The sequence below is a fragment of the Peromyscus leucopus genome, chromosome 15 (genome assembly GCF_004664715.2).
Source record: "Peromyscus leucopus breed LL Stock chromosome 15, UCI_PerLeu_2.1, whole genome shotgun sequence".
Classification (NCBI taxonomy): Eukaryota; Metazoa; Chordata; class Mammalia; order Rodentia; family Cricetidae; genus Peromyscus; species Peromyscus leucopus.
This window is the reverse complement of record NC_051076.1, coordinates 36080681-36101396: the sequence shown is the minus strand read 5'-3', so window position 1 is coordinate 36101396 and position 20716 is coordinate 36080681. Positions and strand designations below refer to the sequence as shown.

Here is a 20716-nt window from a genome sequence, read left to right as displayed (position 1 = left end):
CCAGTACCTTGCTAGAAATAGTAATCATACATTTGTTTAGAACAACTTTAGGTAGAGGGGTAGACTCTACATTAGAAAGCAATATGAGAATGAAGGTACTGAGACCAAAGTAGAAAATCCTGGAATTTTGGCAAGAGATGGCTGGACCTGAACTTGGAATCTATGATGAGAAAGAGGAGGCATACACAAAACACTTGAGGTGGAACTATCATGACTTGGTGCAGCCTTCACAACAAATCATATTAATCCTCAGCAACCAGCAGCTAGGCATCTCAGACCATTTCCCATCACCACAGCAGAATACACGAACCGAGTCAAGTAAAAGAAGTTTATTTTGTTCATGACTCTGGCGGTCGGAGGGTTCAAGGGACATAGTGGCAGCTTCTGGTGAGAGATGGGTACCGTGTCCTTACATGGTAGAAAGGTTGAAGGGCAAATACATGCACAAAAAAAAGTTACGAAACAAGAGGGAGCCATGCTTTATGACAACCCACCCTATGGAGACTGATGCAGTATCCGAGAGCAGCACCAAGGGTACCCTGGGTACTCCCTCCATTGTCACATGGGAGACCGACTCATGGACTCTGGGGGATGAACCATAGCACACGGTTAGGGAAGACCCTTCCTTGCAGTTTATCTTGCACCAGTTTAAGAAGAAGTGATGATTTATAGGTAAGTATAAGAGAGGCAAGTAGAAGAGGGGCCCCCCAAACTTTTAAGTAACGTAACAGGGAGGTCGGCTCAGGGGACGTAGGAACAATTCGAGTTTTCATTGGTTTTATGGTCCTGTCCCACTGGGTCAGGATGGCATTTCTGGCCCCATCCCATTTTCCAGGGCCCATTAGGCGGTATTGGTAAGGGGAACATGGTCCAAAAAAAACTTCCCAAGCTAGTCTTGGATCCTTGATGAACAGAAGTGGGATATTGGGTTTTGCGCCTATGCACTGAGCAATCTCATCCATGTAGGAAATGAAGTTGAGTTTGTCTTCACTGGTATCTTTAATCACACCCCTATGGGCAAAAAAAGATAAGAAATATTCATTAACCACCCCCTGTTCTGCATTTCCTGAGTTATAAGATTTACTTCTCACCCTACCACTTTGTTACTGCTATATTAGGGTCAATCTTTATTTTGGGAATGCTTTTCTATGATGGAAAGTAAGACCAAGGGGAGTTTATTTAGCAAGCATGTCTGTGAGGGCAAATTTGTTATAGGAAGTTGAAAGGAAAGCATTTAGAACATAAGAATGACATGATGCTTAAGCCAGGTCTGTCCAAATAAGATGCTGCTAATGAATGAACAGGATCAGAAAGCATTTCCTATATGGACAGGGAAAGGAATAATTCCAGCTACTGGGGAATCTGAGGCAGGAGGATTACTTGAGTTCAGGAGTTGAAGCCTAACCTAGGTAACATAACAACAACAACAAAAAAAGTTCATATACAGACACCACAATTATATGATGCTATTTAAAACTACAGGCCAGGATGAGGCCATCTGGGAGTAAGATCTAATTTTGGGGCTCATCAAATTTAAGGGGTGAGAAAGAGGAGACTGAGCACATACAGATGAAACTCAGCCTGCAAGGTGGGATTTCCTGGGGCTGCATGAAAGTGAGGCAGGAAGACAGGGTCACAGGTAGCTGAATAGCATTTACTGATGTTTACCTCATAGCAAACTATGCTTCATACCTTTTAATGAGCTGCTCCTTCTTAGTGCCTTCGGCCATCAGTTTCTGGGATGGAGGTATGTTACAGAGTCCTGGGAGGAAGATCAGGAGCAACAGTAAAGACATTAGCTTTCCTTCTTCTTAAGTTCTGCATCTTCTATTTCTGGCCTCCCTCTGCTCCCTCCTCGGAATTTAGTGTGGAAGTGCAGTAAACAGGGAACTTCCTGGAGGTAAAATCCCATTAACTAGGGAACATCATTGCCAGGTTCTCAGACGCTCAGCTCTGCCAGCCACACCAGACATCACATCTGCTCCAGCAGTTGCTGGAGTTCTCCCACATCCACTGTCATGTTGCCCCCTTCTCCCTCTCAACACAAGCTGTATAATATCGTGTAACACTCCTGTGTGATTCTTGTGTATGTGTGTGTACATGTGTGTTAAAACCATTAGTTGTTTAAAAGGAAACATTTAGAGTCACCACTCTTAGAACCCTGCGAGGTCAGATGTGTTGTAGGAGGTAGTTTTGTTATCGGGAAGTCTCCTGTGTGATCAGTCTCAGCCTCGGAGGAGCTCTCTCTGGTGTGTTGTGAGGACCACCTCTGTTGGAACATGGTCCAGGAATGGAATAGTGTAAGAAGAAAACTGAGTGCTTGTGAGAACACTCCAAGAAAACGAGAGTCTTGTGACCTGAGTTTCTTCAAAACATGGAATTGTTCTTGGACCGTGTTTTCATGCTCCTCCCAGGTGTAGTGGATAAGAGTGGGTTTACTTCAGATTACTCATTATTGATTGTTGCTGTTATTCAATTAAATGATCATTTATATACCTCTATGGGAAAAATATTTTTCTTTTGCCACATGCAGCTTGTCCTTGTGATTGCATAGAGCTGAACTCACAAGAACTTTACTCATGTGCTCTCTCCCTCCCCCCTCTCTCTCCCTCTCTCTCCCTCCCTCTCCCCCTCCCTCCCCCCTCCCTCCCCCCCTCCCCTCCCTCCCTCCTCCCCCCTCCCCTCCCTCCCCCTCCCTCCTCCTCCCTCTTCCTCCCCCCTCCCCTCCCTCCCCCTCCCTCCTGTCCTCTCCCTCCCCTCCCCCTCCCCTCCCCCTCCCTCCCCCTCTTCTTCCCCTCTCCCTCCCCCTCTCCCTCTCCCTCTCCCTCCCCCCTTCTCTCTCTTTGGTTTTTGAGACAAGGTTTCTCTGAGTAGCCTTGGCTATCCTGGAACTCACTCTGTAGACCAGGCTGGCCTCAAACTCAGAGATCTGCTTGCCTTTGCCTCCCGAGTGCTGGGATTAAAGACATGCACCACCACCACAGGCCTATGTAACCTTTCTTAACCCTCAGAGTATAAACTGTCTGAGGTTTTGAATAAAGCTGGCATGAGAATTTAGTCTGCCTTATTTATTTGGCTCTAATCTCCCAGGTCCCATGCTTCTAGAGCAGTGACAAACCTCCTTTGTAGGACAGGCGCAGAACTTGAACTCTGCCCGTGCTTATTTTAATTTTAGCCCATTGCATGGACTCTGACCTTTCTCTAGTGGCCCAGCTCCTGGCGTCTAAAATCTCATTCTGTCCCTTTGGTTTCCTGGAACTTTACCCTTACCTACTTTATGTGAACCTGTCATTCCCCCACCCCCCGCCACAACCCCCCAGCTTCCCTTACTTGACTTAGGCTACTGATGACCTTGGTAATCCACTTTGTCCCCCATCCTGTTCTGGCCAGTTCTGTCCTGCCTGGTACCAAGTGGCAACCCTAGAGTGTGGTGCATTATCCTTAGAGTAAGGACTGATGCAGCTCTGTGCTGTGTTTTCTGCCAGGGTTTTGTTATCTTGTCAAAAACTAGCAAGACTGTTTGCTGAGGTGCCTCTTGGAAGCTCTCCAGTGGACCACACAATTACTGATGTGGTATGAGCCAATCAAGCTGTGTCTTGTCAACTGTATCATTTTAATAAGCATTTTACAGCTTATTATGCACAAACAACACCAGGTATTGAAGGGTCTTCTGTGGTTTTAATGTAATTGGATAGTGCTGTGAAAGCACTTTAATTGGCTTTAAGAAATACAGATGTTTGGTACTTTAATGAAGGGTTCAGATTCCTTTCCTGCCATATAAGGGTCTTCTAAACTTGTCTTGCCCCCTCCTTTCATTCAAGTAGCGTGTTTGCAGTCAGGCCTTGTGGTGCAGGCCTGTAATTTGTGTTGCTCAAGAGTCTGAGGCAGGAGGATCACAAGTTCAAGGCCAGCTTGGAAATTCTAGTAAAAGCCTGTGTAAAAAAAAAAAATGCTGACAATGTAGCTCAGGGGTAGAGTGTTTGCCTGGCACACACAAGCCCTGTGTTCAAATTCCAGCCCCACAAAACACAGATTAGATACACCCACATAAATAACCAAATAAATAAGCATAAATGGAATATTATGAACTTATGAGAGCACATGCTGCTTTAAAAATATTTATTATTTTATGTGTATGAGTGTCTTGCCTACATGTATGTGCTGAGTCCCTTGACACTGGTCATAAGCTGCCATATAGGTATTGGGAACTGAATCTTTGTTCTTTGCAGGAACATACAGTTCTCGTAGGCTCTGAGCTATCTCTTCAGCCCCAAGCACAGGTTTTCAAGTAAGGTTGGTGTGCTATTTCAATTACAGGATTGCTGGTGATTGTTTTTTATTTATTAAGGATACCTGCTTGGCCCAAATGTGAATGCTGTTTTTATATAAAAATAGCACAGATGCAGTTCTTTAAAACGTTTGCTAACCTAATTGTGTGGCAGGATGCCAACCGTAAGAGCAGAAGTTATCACTTAGTGGGTTTTCAAGGTGGCTCAAGTACTCTGCTAACTGCTTTGTAGAAAGCACCCATTAAAATAACCTTGAAAAAAATGCTATCTAGACAAAGGACCTGAGATCTTAAGAGGTCTGTACACAGCTAATGAATTTCAGCGCTGGGACCGGACCGCATAAGCTCCATCTCTGGTATCTTTAGCTTCTCGGATCGGTAACTGACAGTGAGTGATACCCAGGGTTAAATATTTTTTTATAAGCATGTGTGAACAGTTATGAGACAGGAGGGTAGAACACAGGGGGAATTATGGGGATGTGGAATCTGGTTGAAGCCTCTCACCAAATGAGAATCAAGAATTCCAGCACAATTAATAATTGCTGTGAAAGCTGCCCACATAGACACAAGATTCCTTTAACATAGAACAGAATGGTAAAATAGAAACAAGCCATGCTTTAAGGCCTAAACCTGTGTACTTTGAAGAATGGCTTTGCTTCTTCCCTAGATGTTTTCTAGGAAGATCAAAGAGAAGACAGTTAAAACATGCCCTGTGAGTCTTCAGACCTGGAGCTTTTCCTTATCAGCTGTAATTCTATCCAGGGTGTAGGTCCCACCCTCTGAGTTCATTCAGGCTCCCCTGCAGCCCTCCAGGATGAAACTTAAGAATCCAAAAGACCCACTATATATGGCTACTGTAAAGACACTTGTCTGAAAAGCCAAGATGTGCCTTACTTTGCTCCGAAGAGCCTTGTTTAAAAAACTCCAGGCCTGCTTCATACTGGCTCATCCTGAAATTCTTTTCTGTGGTGAAGCCAAGGATCTTTCGTTACCTGATTGGAGGTGTCTGTGATTAGGAAACAGCTCAGGCTGTAAGGCTGCAGTGTAGAGCTGTGCTCTGTCACACAGCTAATAACCATTCTCCTAAGATCTTGATTTTATTCGCAGGATGCATTATCTCAATATCATTCTTTGGAAGCAATATAAAATTTGGCTTTTAGTGATAAATGGTAGGACTGAACTAGAGTAGAATGGGATCTTTAAATTTCAGTTAATCTAAACAATTTGATCAGTTCAGCTACCCACTACACAACTCTGTTGTGTAACTTCATCCCCTCCACAGAATCAGCACAGCTTGCCCTCAGTCAGACAGAATGACCTAAGCACATCTCTTATACTGTCACACACATATATGATTAATTGCTCATTAAGTTTGCTTTTAGTAATTTATATTTAGCTCATGTCTGTTTGACTAAGTAAAAGGCAGGGCACTGATTTTAAGGTTCAATTGATAGCATTTGTGTTTCAAGAGAGCAAACATACCTTTGAATACTCTTGTAGCCCATCGTGCTTGGAGCTCTGTGCCTGCTAAGATAGATCCTGTGAGGCTGATCAGGCCAATGATGGCTAATGTTGGTCTCTCCAAATTTGGAGGAAAGACGTGCTTGTACAGCATGAACTTTGTACAAAGGCTTTTGAGAGGTTCTTCAAAGAAAGGAAAAGAAAACTCATATCCTGTAGTGAAGATGACTACATCAATGTTGGCTTCTACTGTCCCATCTTCAAAGATGACAGAGGATTCTGTAAAATCCTTTATGCTGGTTTTCATAGTGACTTTCCCGCAGAGGATGCAGGTTGGTAGCTCATCATTCACAATAAAGTTTTGTTTTTTCCTTTGGCAGAGGAAAAAAATATTCACTATCATTACCTACAAGGGACCTTTGCAAATGATTTCTGCAGTCAGTTGAATTAAATTATCTGCCAAGTCAAGGAAGTGAGTTGACCAGTATCTAATTTGAAGTTGGCAATCTGATAAATAATCACTGTTTATAGAACATGCTGTCTCTTTGCTCTTTGTAGAAGGTATGTGGAAAATGACTCTTTCCTAAGTTGATTTACAATTCCCTTTTAAAAAATATCACACACACACACACACACACACACACACACACACACACACACACACACAGAAAGAGAGAGGGAGAGAGAGAGAAGGAGGAAAAATTTCAGGGGCTGGTTCTTTCTTCTGCATGTTTTGGGGACTGGACTCAGGTTCTCAGTCTTGGTAGCAGATGACTTTACACCCAAGCAATCTCACCAGCACTTTATTTGTAACTCTATATGTTGGAATTCACTTCTAGAGCAGTGTTTTTGTTTCTTTTTCTTCCTTTATTTCCTCCTTTCCACTTTGGAGATTGAACCAAGAGCCTCACACATGCCAGGCAAGTGGTTTACCACTGAGCTATACCCATAGCACAGAAATGCTTAAAGTATAAAAGTAGAGTATACAACTAATGATTTGATGATGAATTTAGGATTCCGTATCACTCAGGCCTCCAGAAGTTATATTAGGTCAAGAGGAAATCAGTTAGAAACTATTTCTCCAAAAATAAAAACTATTAATCTATTTACACAGATGGCTATTTTCATCATTATACAATCACATCAGACGTGTGGTCTTTATAAAACTGAAAGCTCACATTATTATCTCCACTTGTTTTTCTTGTAATTTTAAATAGATGTTGCTAAAGAATATTTGAGTTAGGCATATATTAATAATATATAATAATAATCACATTTAATGACATCACATGAAGTTCAAAGTTTTTTTCTTCCCAATATGTAATTCTATAGAGTAGTATATTAAGATACATTATTTTAGGAACTCCTGTTAAGAATTCACACTTCTAATCATGGTCAGTCTAGACATTTATTATCACATGTATTGGGAGTCAACCATCTGTGTTCACTGATGCTGCATGCATTGTATTTCTGGATAGTTGCAGTTTCAAGATGCCTCAAAGCCAAATTAAATTTCCTTCAAATTGGAAAGAAAAGTTTTCATCCTTAACTTGATTCTAGCACTGTGAATTTATTATTGTTCTTATGAGATAGAGAATATGCCTATTTCAAGAACTACTGTGGAACTTTGTGGGCAATGTCTTTGTTGTTGTTTGTTTTTACTCTTTTTTTTTTTTTTTTTGAGACAAGAGTTTCTCTGTGTAGCTTTGGAGCCTGTTCTGGACTACTTGCTCTGTAGCCCAGGCTGGCCTCGAACTCACAGAGATCCACCTGCCTCTGCCTCCTGAGTGCTGGGATTAAAGGCATGTGTCACCACTGCCCGGCTGTTTTTACTCTTTTGTGGGGGCCTGCCACACAGCTCCCAAATAATCACACACAGAGGCTTATTACTACTTATGAACACCCAGTCTTAGCTTGACTTTTTTTCTAGCCAGCTTTTCTTAACTTAAATTATCCTCAACTATTTTTTGCATCTGGGTTTTTCCTTTTCTATTCTTTTATATCTTTCTTTGTTTCTTACTCTGTGGCTTGCTGTGTATCTGGGTGACTGGCCCCTGGAGTCCTCCTCTTTCTCTGGCTACGTCTTTTTTCCCTCCAGATTTTTCCTCCTATTTATTTTCTCTGCCTGCCAGCCCTGCCTATCCTTTCTCCTGCCTTGCTATTGGCCATTCAGTTCTTTATTAGACCATCAGGTGTTTTAGACAGACAAAGTATCACAGCTTCTCAGAGTTAAACAAATGCAATATAAACTAAAGTAACACACCTTAAATTAATATTACCCAATATGTCTTAGGGAAATAAGTTTATAACAGGAAAAACTAAGACAGTGCTATAGTTTTTGAACATGTAAAGTTCTGAAAAATACAGTATGAGGAATGTTGATTTAAAATTTCCCCTCAGAAACCCAAATTAAACTGACAACAAGATGCTGTCTCACTCCAGTTAGAATGGCTATTGTTTTTCTTTAAAAAAAATGTGGGTGAAAATATGGAAAAGAAGGAATACTTGTACTATTGGTGGGAATGTAAACTATTCTTCAGCCATATATGGAGAACAGCATAGAGAGGTTCCAAAACAACAACAGAAACTAACCAAACAACAAAAATTAAGACTAGATCTGTCATATGATCTGTCTATCTCACTTCTGGGTATATATCCAAAAGTAATAAAATCAGCATTCCAAAGAGATATCTGCAAGCCCATTTTAACTGGGGCATTATTCACAATAGCTAAGCCTTAATGCTCATCAAGAAATCCAAGAATAAAAGCGTCACACACACACTGGAATATTTTCAGCCTAAAGAAGAACAGAATCTTCCAGCTACAGAAAAACTGAGAAACTCAAAGAATATGTTACATAAAATACATAAAATAAAAAGTAAGTATTGCACTTTCATTTCCATATGTGGAAGCTAAGATCAGAATAGTGACTATTAGAGATGGGAAAGATATCAGGGAAAGGAAGGATGGAGAAAAAAGGTTATCTTTGAATGGTAGGTACTATATGCATGTACAAAACTTCACTGATACATGAAATTTATACATATTAGTGAAAATGAACCAAAGATTTCCCATGAAATAAAAACTTAAGTACCCTTTTGCAATTCTTAATCCATAAATCTCATGATTAAGTTGCAGCTGTTTATCTAAGTTTATAAAACACGAAGGCAGAACTTGTGTAATCACATTATACCATCTTCTTGTCATCATCATATTGAAAGGGTAGCCACCCCCTGAAGAGCGGCTTACAACCCAGGCACCAGTTCTAGTGCTGAGAAACACCTGAAAGAAAAACAAGACGGATAAACACATGCCCAATATTTTGAAGTCTTTTTTTTCTTTAATGTATTTCAAATTATATTCTGGTTTTCTTACATAGATCTACATGTGACTATATGTTCTTGTTGCTATAATTATCCTGAAAACACATCACTTGTTTTATATATGTTAAGTATCTTCAACATACCATTTAAAGAATTATGAAAATAGGATTGTAATATTTGTGAGTACAATATGTTTGTCTGGTGATTCTATGTGTGTTTGTGGCATACATGGGTGCAGATATGTGTGAATGAGTGTGCACATGTGCAGAGGCCAGAGGTCAACCTCTGGTGTCATTTCTCAGGAGCTATCTACCTGTTTCTTTTGAGTTAGGATCTCTCATTTGTACCTGGGGCTCAAATATTAGGCTAGGCTGGCTGTCCAGTGAGCCCCAGGAATCTGCTTCCCCAGCAGTACACACAGGCTGGCATGTGGGCCCTGAGGATGGAACACTGATCCTCATGCTTTTGTGGCCAGTATTTATTTGTGTGACTGAGCTAGCTCTCTAGGCTCTGGTCTGGCAATGTTTTTTTAAAAACACACGAATAATAGAGAACCAAAAGGTTTAGAAAAGCAATTGTAACCAAATTAGAAATAAATCTATCCTTTTGAGATCTAATAGTTTTCCTATAATATATGCACATGAAATAGATCTCTAACTTTTGAGTTGTTTAGAATTTCTAAAATCATCATGTATACTTAAAAATTGAAGATTTCTTCTATATTAAAACAAAGAACTGATCTGATTTCTAGCAGAAGTATTGGAGTCTGTGGTAATTTGAATTTAATTGACTCCCATAAGCCATAGGGAGTGGCACTATTAGGAGGTGTGGCTTGGTTGGAGAAAGTGTGCAACTGTAGAGGTGGGTTTTGAGGTCTCCTATGCTCAAGCCACGCCCAGTGTAGACGCAGACTCCAGCAGATCAAGATGTAGCACTCTCAGCTCCTTCTTCAGCACCATGCCTGCCCGCACGCCACCATGTCCCCCTATGATAACGGACTAAACCTGTGAAACTGTAAGCCACCCCAGTTAAATGTTTTCCTTTATAAGAGTTGCTGTGGTCATGGTGCCTCTTCACAGCAATAGAAACCCTAACTAATTCAGAAACACTTGGCAAACAACCTTACCATTAGATTCTAACATGGGGTTTTGACAGAATTACAGAGGGTTTAATGTAAAAGAAAGATGGCTAGGTGTTGGTTGCCTGTAATCCCAGAGTTTGGGAGTCTGAAGCAAGAGACTTGGTGAGGCTACATAGTGAGATCCTATTTCAATATAGAAAAGTGAGAAACAGTTGTGGGGAGATGGACAGAGAATAGGTGTGCAGAATGGAGAGATGAAGACAAGGATGCAGAGAGGGAGGGAGGAAGAGAGGGAGAGAAGGAGAAAGGATGTGAATGAGAGTTTTCCCTTCTGTGGAATAGTTTGCCTAATTGGTTTTACCCCCTAAAGATCATTTTTTGAACAATGCCTGTGGTTAGGCATTCACATAGTTTTTCTGGAGTCTTTTGGACATAGTCAAGTTGTGTATCTCCTGAAATAGCAGACCAAGAGTAACTTTGGGGCTTTTCCTCACTTGCCTCAAGCCAACATAATTTACCAATTGGGAAGGTGTTTACAGTCTTGATAACTTCTCTGTCGGCACTACCCGTGCTGATAAGAGTGGAGACGTTGATTTAGAAATCGTGTACCTGAACCGGGCGGTGGTGGCGCACGCCTTTAATCCCAGCACTCGGGAGGCAGAGGCAGGCGGATCTCTGTGAGTTCGAGGCCAGCCTGGACTACCAAGTGAGTCCAGGAAAAGGCGCAAAGCTACACAGAGAAACCCTGTCTCGAAAAACCAAAAGAAAGAAAGAAAGAAAGAAATGGTGTACCTGAGCTGCCATTCTACTGAGCTCCACTGCGATGTCTCCTCCGGTGTTCCCAAGACCAGCCACCAACACGCGCTTGCCCTGAAAGGAATCCGGAATCCTGTACTCCTGGCTGTGTAGGATCTGCCCTTTAAACTTATGGATTCCTGAGGGAGGGGAAGGATGAAATGACCTGAAATGTTTAAGCTATAATTCTACAGTAACAATGATAGGGAAGTCCCAGAAACCCAGAAGCATGTTGCTTGTATCACTACTTAAGGAAGGAGAAGTGTGAAGAACAAGTCTTCCGGGAATTCAGTGAGCCCAAGTACAGACCTCTTACAACCTGCCTTGTTAAAAACACCGATCAGTGCTGGAGAGATGGCCTAAGATGGGTTAAGATGCTTACTGAGAAGCCTGACAACCTGGGTTTGAGTCCCAGAAACCAATGGTGGGAGGAGAGAACTGACTTTGCCATTTGTCCTCTGAAGTCTATTTGGACACTGTGGTATGCACACTGTGAATGTACATGAACATAATACAGTTTTTGTAAAATAAGCCCATGGATAACATCATATCAAATGGGAAAAAAATTGAAAGCATCCCTGTATCCTCTAGGTTGGAGCACAGGTGCCTGTGATTACTACTTCTCAGTGGACTACTGGAATTCCTAGCTAGAACAGTAAAGCAAGGGAAGGAATAAGAGCATTCAGTTTGGAAAGAAGGAAGTTTTCATTGTTTGCACATACTATGATTTTCTATACAGAAAACACCATTGATTTCTCCCCCCCCCGTGAAACCTCACAAAAGACCAATTAAGCAAAATCGTAGGATACTAAACCAACATACAAAAATCAGTATTATTGCTGTATACCGATGGAAAAAGTTCTGACATAGAAATTAATAAAAACAATTCCACATATAATAGCTACAACAAAATAGCTTAGAATAAATTTAATCAAAGATGGACATGTATAAAAACATTGATGAGGAGTCAAAAGAGGGCACAGTGGGTTAAGAGACATGCCATCAAACCTGACGATCCATCTGAGTTTAGTCCCTGAGTTTAAACCTAGACACCATTTTGAATGCTGCTTCTTGAGAAATTATGGGTTGAATTATCACTGATTCCTATAAGTAAACATTTTTTGAACAGGATATTCTATTTATTTGTGATTGATCTTTTTATAAGATTTCTGAGAGATGGCTCAGTGGGCAAAAGTGCTTGTTATGCAAGCATGAGGCTCTGAGTTTGGACCCCAGCCCCCTGTGAAAAGCTGGCTATGGCCTCACTTTTGCCTGGGACCCAGGTGCTGTTCAAGGTGACGACAGGATGCTTTCTGGGGCTTGCTGTCTATCAGCCTAGCGGGAGGGCTAGCGAGAGACCCTGTCTCAAAGGATAAGAGCTGGAAAGTGATAAAGCAGGATACCCAATCTCCTCCTCTCACCTTTGTGCATCTGCACACAGGCACTTCCACAAGCACTGTATGTATATGACGCACAACAAATACTATGATCACAAGAACATATAAAAAATAAAGGAAAACATTCAAAACTTTACTTACTAATTGCTTTCAAGGTCACTCTGAACTGGCAGAACAGGAGCAGTTTTATTACATTTTAGTAATCCTCACTTCCCTAACTTTATTTGTCCCATCTGAATTTGAGTGGATGCCAGCTTTCTAAATAACTGATTATGACCTCAAAGATGAAGGTTTGCCGATCATGAGTATGTCGAAAAGAATGTGTTGAACTGTTTTCAAAGGGGATTTCAAAGCATCCTGATCTGAGAGGTGTAACAGGCAATTTTAAAGAGTGAATGTATTAATTTAAATATATAATTTCTGGTATATTTTCTTTAAAAACTATCTGTCAAGCTTCTGTATTCTCTTACTTCAAGTTTTTAAATAATAGACCAGCTCTGATTCAAATGACCTGTAACTCAACCCCCCAAATTAAAGCCTTCTTAAAAATGACAGATCTGATACTTTAAGTCTTATTTGATCATTATATTGAAGTGGGCATGTATGATAAGGCTCCAACCACAGCAATTATATTAGTTCATAAATAGTAAAACTGTACACAAAACAGTACTTTTTACCATTCAAAGTAATTTTGTGCATATAATTTCCAAGCAAATACAAAACCATTGTCTATAAGCCTGCAGAAGCATTTTCAATTATGAGCAAGTTGTTTTTCTTCTAGAAGAACTGAAAGAGTATTGATGATCTCAGGTAGAAGCGACTCACCAGGGAAGGACTCCAGAGGTAAACGGGGGCTCAGGAATTTCCCGGTACAAACCATGACAGCATCAAATACAGCTCTGGCCTGTTTGCCCTCTGTCTCTGTGACAACATCCCACTGGCCAGTTTCAGAGAAGTCTGGGCGTTTTGTTACACTGCACACAGTAGTCTACAAGCAAAAGACAAACACTTCTTTTGACTCTTACACAGTGACTGATATAATAAGCCCCTGCTGTTTCAAGTAGACCAACTTATGATCTGAATAAGGTTTTTAAATATATTATCTCATTCTTAGAGAAATTAAGCAACATGTATGTTCTCACAGGTGCTCCTATGTGGACCAGGACGTAGGACAACTGAATCCCTTTATTGAAAGAATAAAGCAGGACTTTTTTTCTTGATGAGAAGGAAGTGAATTATAATTCCTGGTGCACTGGGAAAAGCCAGGAATGCAAACTCTCCTCTACCATACTTTGTATGTTGAGAGTTATAGTCATTTCTTCGCAATGGGTTTCATAAATAGAATTATTCTTACTTTATTCTCAGGAAAAAAATTCTAAGTTTCATCCCAAATGAGAGTGTGGTGGTTTAAATAGGAATGGCCCCCATAGACTCATGTTTGAATGCTTGGCCTATAGAGAGCACTATTAGGAGGTGTAGCCTTGGAGTAGGTGTGGCCTTGTTGGAGGAAGTGTGTCACCATGGAGGCGGGCTTTGAAGTCTCAGATACTCAAGCTATACCCAGTATGGCACACAGTCTACTTCTGCCGCCTGTGGATCAAGATGTAGAACTCTGATCTCCATGTCCAGCACCATGTTTACCTGCACACCGCCATGTCCTGCCATGATCCACCATGATAATAATGGACTAAACCCCTAAAACTGTAAGCCAGCCCCATTGAAATGTTTTCCTTTATATAAGAGTTGCTGTGGTCATGGTATGTCTTCACAGCAATAGAAACCCTAAGACAGACTTTGACATTTAGAGGAGGAATCAGGAAATTCAGTATTTTAATGATTTGAGTAAGGAACAGTAAGGAAATTACCTATCTTATTCAAATCAAGATAAAAATCAAAGAAAAGTTTAATTTAATCATCTATTTACATTCACTTGCTGACTGGGCTAGCTTCCATTCATGAACTTTCCATAACCCAAACTATCTTACCTTAAACTGAATATATTTCAGGAGGCCAAAGTGCTCAGCAAATTCTCTAAGATAGTTCCAGAATTTCTCATGGTCCATGAAATTGGGGTAATCTTCTCGGTATGGGAAATCACTGTAACATGACATTTCCTTGCAGACATTTGTCACTAGTGACTTGTAGACCCTGGTCATCCCATCCTTGGAATCTTCCTGTAGTGGAGATATAATTAGTCTGGAGGAAAGAAGGAACAAAGTAGAAGAGAACCCAGGTTGCCTTGGTGGTTCATGGGTGTCCAACTGAAGGGGGTTCAGAGAAATTAGCATTCTATTTATAATTTTAAAAAGTTCTAGACCCAGCATTGGGCACCCATGCTGTTGTGATAAGACATCCTTATTGGGACTGGAATAATTAAGCACTGTATCTTTGCCCCATCACAAATAAGCTGATGACAGTACAAAATTGTCCTTCCATGATTTCACAGTTATAAAGCTCATGGTCAGTCTTGGCTGGTTGTTTCTTCTTCACCTGTCATAGTGACTCCCTCTACTCACTCTGGACATTTCTTTTCTTACCTTTCTCTAGGGAACTGCTTGATAGTTTTCCTTATTACACTCAGTGCATATTTACTGATTGTATTCTTTCCATTAGCATTAAAAATATCGAGGGACTCTAATATTACGAACAAAACCCAGCCCCCTCATTAGCCTTTTCTCCCTCCCTTCTATCTCCACTGTCAGGAAAGATTCATCATGGGCAGGTAACATCTGTTTCCTCCTGTATTCCTTAACCCACTCTCTGGTCTTGATCTCTATCACTCAAAAACAAAATAGCAAAAGCATCTATATTCTAGGCACTAATGAACTTCATATGTCTGAAGCCCATCTCCATTTTTCTCTCAGGTTTCTTCTTTTCCTGTCACTTTGTCCTAAAGGCCTTCCAGGACTTAATTAAGGGTTTGCAGCAGGTAACTGTTGGGGCCCCATAGAACTGGTGGCCTGAACTTCAGAGTTTCTCATGCTCCATTACAACAACCTCCTTACTGTTTCTGTCCTTTTCTCGACTATGTGGAGGGTGGTGGGGTCCCTGCCTGTTTTGTGTGCCATTGTATCCTGGCAGAGGGACATGATAGGTACATGTTGAATGAATGAGTCTTCCATAAGATCTGAACAGGGTCTGGGAGTTGGATCACCACTATTTTACTCCAACTTCATCCTCACAAGTGCGTAATCCTCTTTATTTACCAAGACTGTCCAGTTTGCAGGATGTGGCACTCTGCTACCTTCAGAATTTGCAAGTACAGAAATCATCACAAACTTCCAAACTATGTGGATCTTATATTATCAGATTCCACTCTTTTTTTCCATTCTCTTTTCCATGTCTTTGCCTATGCCTTGCCCATTTCTAAGGCCCCTTACATCTCAGACTGCACTCCACACAGCGTCTATCATGGCACCACACACATATTTATCTTGATGCAGTGAACTCCTGTTTGGATCACCAAGTGAGCAGAAGCAGCCCATGACTGGATTATGATTACTGAGATAGGAAGATGTGGACTACGCACAGCAAACTTCCACAGTCCCCCGAAGTCATTACTTCTCTCAAAGCAGGTGGGTTCCAGGCCCTCATCCAAGCAGCACTTGATAGATGACAGGCCACTCACACCGGCTCCAATCACTGCAACTTTCTTGGCCATGTTATGCTCTGTGTGAACGTCAAGGAAAGTTTTGTAGGGTTGACCCTTACAATCTTGTGCTGTATACAAAACATAAGGTGTTACTGTTTGGGATAGGATGTAGACCAGCCCCGGGAGGAGCGGGGAGAATTGAAGATTTGAGGGAACTGAGAAGGAAGGGAACTAAGGAAATGAAGAGATCTGAGAGAGTTGAACTGGTGATTGAATGACGGTGACTGACAAATAAACAAATTGAACAAAAGAGCTCTGAGCAACTAGATTCATTCCCGCCCTGATGGTAGTGTCTCTCCTGGGCCCCTGGATTTGTATAAATTTAAGGCTGGACCCTTAAATATTATACAATAGGACCTGGGTTCTATTCCCAGCACCCATATGATACCACACAACTGTCCGTAACTCCAGTCCTGGAGGATCTAATGTCCTCTTCTGACTTCCTTGGGAACCTCTCATGCACATACTTCACTCACATAAATGCAGGTAAAATGCTCATATATACTAAAATAATAAACTTTTAAAAATAAAATAAAGTTAATAACCTACAGAAAATATTTTGAAATACAGAAAATACTTCTATGCTTAATATGTAAAATAAACTTATAAATTAATAATAAAAAAGAAAATGTGTATGAGAAAAGAGTCTATTTTCAATAAAAGGAAAAAAAAAACAATAAAACAATATACCAGTTGGGCAAATTGACATGGATGGGCAATTTATACAAGAAAAGAATAGTATCAGTCAAGAAGTACATGGAACCTGTTTGATCACCAATAATAATAATACCAAGCCTGGGGTAATAGTTTCCAGCTTTCAGATATGAAGTTTGGGGCTATGTTCAGTAACTTAATACACACACTGCAGTAGAAGCAACTCTGTATGCATGCACCGCTCGTCACAGTAGAATTTGCCTTGGGGAACTAAGAGAGGATGTGTGTATGATGCCCACAGGTCCAGCAAAAGAAACCCAGCATGAGTGTTCCTCACTGCTGATATCTGCACCACTCTGAGAGGTGGAGTCTGCCCACAGGTGCCCATCTGGTGCTTGAGCCAACATGGGCGTGCTGCTGAGCTGAGAGCCTGAGGAGTTCTGCCACCCTGTCACTGAGGCTCTCTCTTCCCCTCTGTTCAGGTTTGAGGGATTTCTCAGGGCTTCCTGTTCCAAACATACTGGTATTCTGCATTCCATGAGATTGGGTGTCTCCATACCTGGCTCATTGTGTATTTCCAAATCTGTACCTCTTCTGTTTCAACTGAGTTCAGTTGGGAGTCTCTTAGTTTAGAGGGAGTTAGGGTGAAAGAAGAATGGACTTCAGAAGCAGCAAAATAAGATTTGAACTTTGCTACTGAATAAGAATGGACCCATACACTCATATATTTGAATGTTTAGTCACCAGGGAGTGGCACTATTTGAGAACTAGAAGATTAGAAGAACTAGGAGGTGTGGCCTTGTTGGAGGAAGTATGTCACTGGGGGTGGCTTTGAGGTTTTGAAAGCCCATGCCAAGCCCAAAGTCTCTCTCTTTCTGCTTGTGGATCAGGATGTAGCTCTCATCTACTGCTCCAGCACCTGCCTGCATGCTGCCATGCTTCCTGGCATGATAATAATGGGCTCACCCTCTGAAACTGTAAACAAGCCCTCAGTTAAATGCTTTCTCTTGCAAGAGTTGCCTTGGCCAGGTGGTGGTGATCCACACTTTTTAATCCCAGCACTCAGGGAGGTAGAGGTAGGAGGATCTCTGTGAGTTCGAGGCCACCCTGGTCTACAGAGTGAGTTCTAGGAAAGCCAGAGCTACACAGAGAAACCCTGTCTTTTTTACCCACCCCACCCCCCCCCCCCGCCCCAAAAGGGCAAGTTATTGACTTGCCTCCCCTCCAGACACAACAACAACAACAACAACTGACCAAAACACTCTCAGATGTACTGCTGGTAAAATAAGAAAAATACCTATGTTAATGGAATGTGTAAACAATATCATATTATTTACATAAAAGGACCCATCACAAAATATTTACATGCTGTTCATTCTCTACGTGATTGTTTCCTTTCTTCCACCCTTTCTCCTCAGGAGAGAGTGTTTCTGTGGACAAATTTTACCAACAAGTTTGGAAACATGAAAACATGGCAAATATACCTGTGGATTCTCTTTTGAGTTGAGAACACCTGGATTGCTCCTAACAAGGAACAAATGGCCTTCACTGAGAAGAACACTTGAATTACTAGGCCACTAAGTGAAGGTCAGAAGCTGTCAGATCTCTGCTCTGCTCTGTCTGAGGAGAAGGGGTTGTTAGTTAAACTGGTAAAGTGAAGAATGGTAAAGTAAAGAATATGCAAGTGGAATAGACTAGCAGCAAAGGAGTCCATTCACTGTTGTGCCCCGGGGACCTCTCGGTGCAGGGACTGAGTGAGAGTGGGAATATGACAGAGACTCAGTGACTACATCTGAGAAATAGTCTGAGGAATAACAAAAGCACTGAGCCAGGCTGTGACCTGACACTAGGAGGAGAGAGGCAGACATACGACAGCGCTTGTGGTAGGTCCTGTGGCAGCAGCTGGCCCTGGCGAAGTCCTGGCAGAGTGTCTTTTCCCAGTCTAGAGAGGACCATGGGGTAAAACTGGACTGCAGCACCGGTCTCTCCAGGGCTGATTATTAGCAATAGAGGCATGTTTGTACACTTCAATATTGCTATTTAGGTGCCATGATCTTCTGATGGAGGTAGTCATTTGAAAGTGTGCTTTATATCAGTAAGGGAAGGTCATGAGATGGAAATGCAGAGACCCGAGTTCTACTTGTTTCTGCCTCTAACCAGATGTGTGACCTTGGCCAAAATTCTTGAAAAGTACATTTAAAGTAGCTTCCTCTTTCTATCAAGTTTGGAAGTATTGTGTCTGAGACCAAATTACTCGTAAAATAAAAAACAAATCCACAAATGAAAGAAAGGAAAAAAAAAAAGCAACACAACCCCCAAACAAAAAACCCCAAACCCAACAAACAGCCAAGCAAAATCCAGAGCCAAATAACCAGCTCTGAATTCAAACTAGAAGGACTAAGAAAATGCACCATATGCCAGCTCTGTCAATTATAAAGAATGCTAAAACATGAGAAATACTGTGTTGCTCTCTGGCTAGAAAGGAGGCCCGAAGTTCTGAACTTGGATCTTTGTTCAACCCCGGAACTCCACCTCATACCTCAGCGGCCAGCAAATACTTTGGAGGTTTGGAAAGACACATGCGACTAGCAGATTGTAGAATCAACTAGGGTTTCTCGGAGATGGCCATTTGATGATGAGCTCATCCAACTCAAGATCACTGTGCTCTGCTGTGCTTTTCCTGTTTGGGTTTCCAAGTGTCACTCATTTCCAAGTGTATCATTCTAAGACCAGCCCGAGTCAGAGTAGGATCACGGAAGAACCCATGGCTGTGACTGACACAGGGCCCTTCCTGTTGGATGGCCTCCTCCAGCTATGCTCTGTTTTCTGTCCTCCTTAATTCTACTGCCCTAACCTCAGGCAACAGGCTTGGGAAGCAAGTCACATCACACTCCTGCAAAAACACTCTCTCCATTCACCCTCTGCAAGAGGAGTTTCTGGAAAAATTTCCTCTTGAAGGCAAAACAATCCAGGGCACTTACCTGGCAAGCAGAGAGCAGATCCTCGGACTCAAAGTCCAAGGTAAGAAGTCAAAAGTGTGTTTGTTTGATGACACAAGGAAGAAGTTTCTATGTCAGAGCCTTGTTTTAAGAAGACAACAGATTTTGATCAGACTCTTCTCGGTTTAACACAAAAGCCAGCTGCTGCTTCTACTATGCTGTTGACAACAGGGAGTTGGGTTAATACGAACTTGACACTTCCGCAATCTCCGGGGAGAGGAGGGCTGAGTGACGACTCAGAGTGCAGCTTTCAGATAGGAAAGAAAGGAGTCCCGCCTCTTTCCCACACCCTCGGCTGGATGCGAGCACTTCAAGGCACTGTTATCTTTGCTGCCTTTAGAGGGCGCCAAACTCTCATCCTTCTCAGCGACACCCTGACTTCATTCTCTGTCTTAATTATATATTTTTATTCTTGGAGACTTTTTTTTTTTTACATGTATTCAGTGAAATATGATCCGATCCGCCCACTACTCCTCACCAACTTCCTTCACCCTCTCAATATATTCCAGCATAATGGCTTCATTATTAGTTTGCTAACGTAAGTACACTTAGTACTGCCCATATGTGAATGATATGGGTTCATTGATTGCAGTATGGGGAACCTACCAGTGGCCATACCTTCTAAGAATGATTCTCTTCTTAAACCAACATAGAAGCTATGAAAAAAAAAAAAAAGGAGAAAATAATCCAGACCACCACATTTTTTTATGCTTGGTGTTCTCTCTGTCTCCCTTCTCTCTCCCCTTCCTCCCTCCCTCCCTCTCCCTTTCTTTTTCTTCGAGACAGGGTTTCTCTGTGAAGCCCTGGCTGTCTTGGAACTCGCTCTGTAGACCAGGCTAGCCTCAAACTCACAGAGATCCACCTGCCTCTGTGTCCTGAGTGCTGAGATTAAAGACATGCACCATCACTGCCTGGTGCTTGGTATTTTCTAACTACAGATTTGTGGTCTGGACTTTTAGGGTTCACAAGTGGGTGTGTCCTTCAGATTGGGTCAGCAGAGGGGGCTGTAAAAACTGAGGACATAAAACCCTTTCTAGACGTTCACCTGGTCTCAGGAAGAGCGACT

The 20716-nt window shown here is 41.7% G+C and overlaps 1 protein-coding gene across 2 annotated transcripts; it reads right to left on the bottom strand.

Moving 5' to 3' along the window:
- Positions 1 to 314: 314 nt before the first annotated feature.
- On the bottom strand, positions 315 to 19886 carry LOC114689960 (dimethylaniline monooxygenase [N-oxide-forming] 4-like). Of its 2 annotated transcripts, none has more exons than XM_028864435.2 (9): positions 19633 to 19886; positions 15875 to 16065; positions 14331 to 14519; positions 13171 to 13333; positions 10946 to 11088; positions 8844 to 9031; positions 5771 to 6120; positions 1693 to 1762; positions 315 to 1011 (listed from the first exon to the last, which is right to left on the bottom strand). In XM_028864435.2, exons 2-9 carry the CDS (start codon positions 16004 to 16006, stop codon positions 576 to 578), a joined length of 1671 nt encoding a protein of 556 aa, XP_028720268.1. In that variant the 5' UTR covers positions 16007 to 16065; positions 19633 to 19886; the 3' UTR covers positions 315 to 575. The 2 variants fall into 2 exon arrangements, with proteins under 2 accessions (XP_028720268.1, XP_037067220.1); XM_037211325.1 differs by having other exon boundaries at positions 15875 to 16014.
- Between the last annotated feature and the right edge of the window lie 830 nt (positions 19887 to 20716).

Coding starts and splice junctions, on each gene's coding strand:
- LOC114689960 (XM_028864435.2), bottom strand. CDS start 16,006: ATGGCCAAGAAAGTTGCAGTGATTGGAGCCGGTGTGAGTGGCCTGTCA. Junction 14,520..15,874: donor GGGGACTGTGGAAGTTTGCT/GTGCGTAGTCCA, acceptor TCTCCACTACAG/GAAGATTCCAAGGATGGGAT. Junction 11,089..13,170: donor ACCTCTGGAGTCCTTCCCTG/GTGAGTCGCTTC, acceptor CCCCTCCCTCAG/GAATCCATAAGTTTAAAGGG.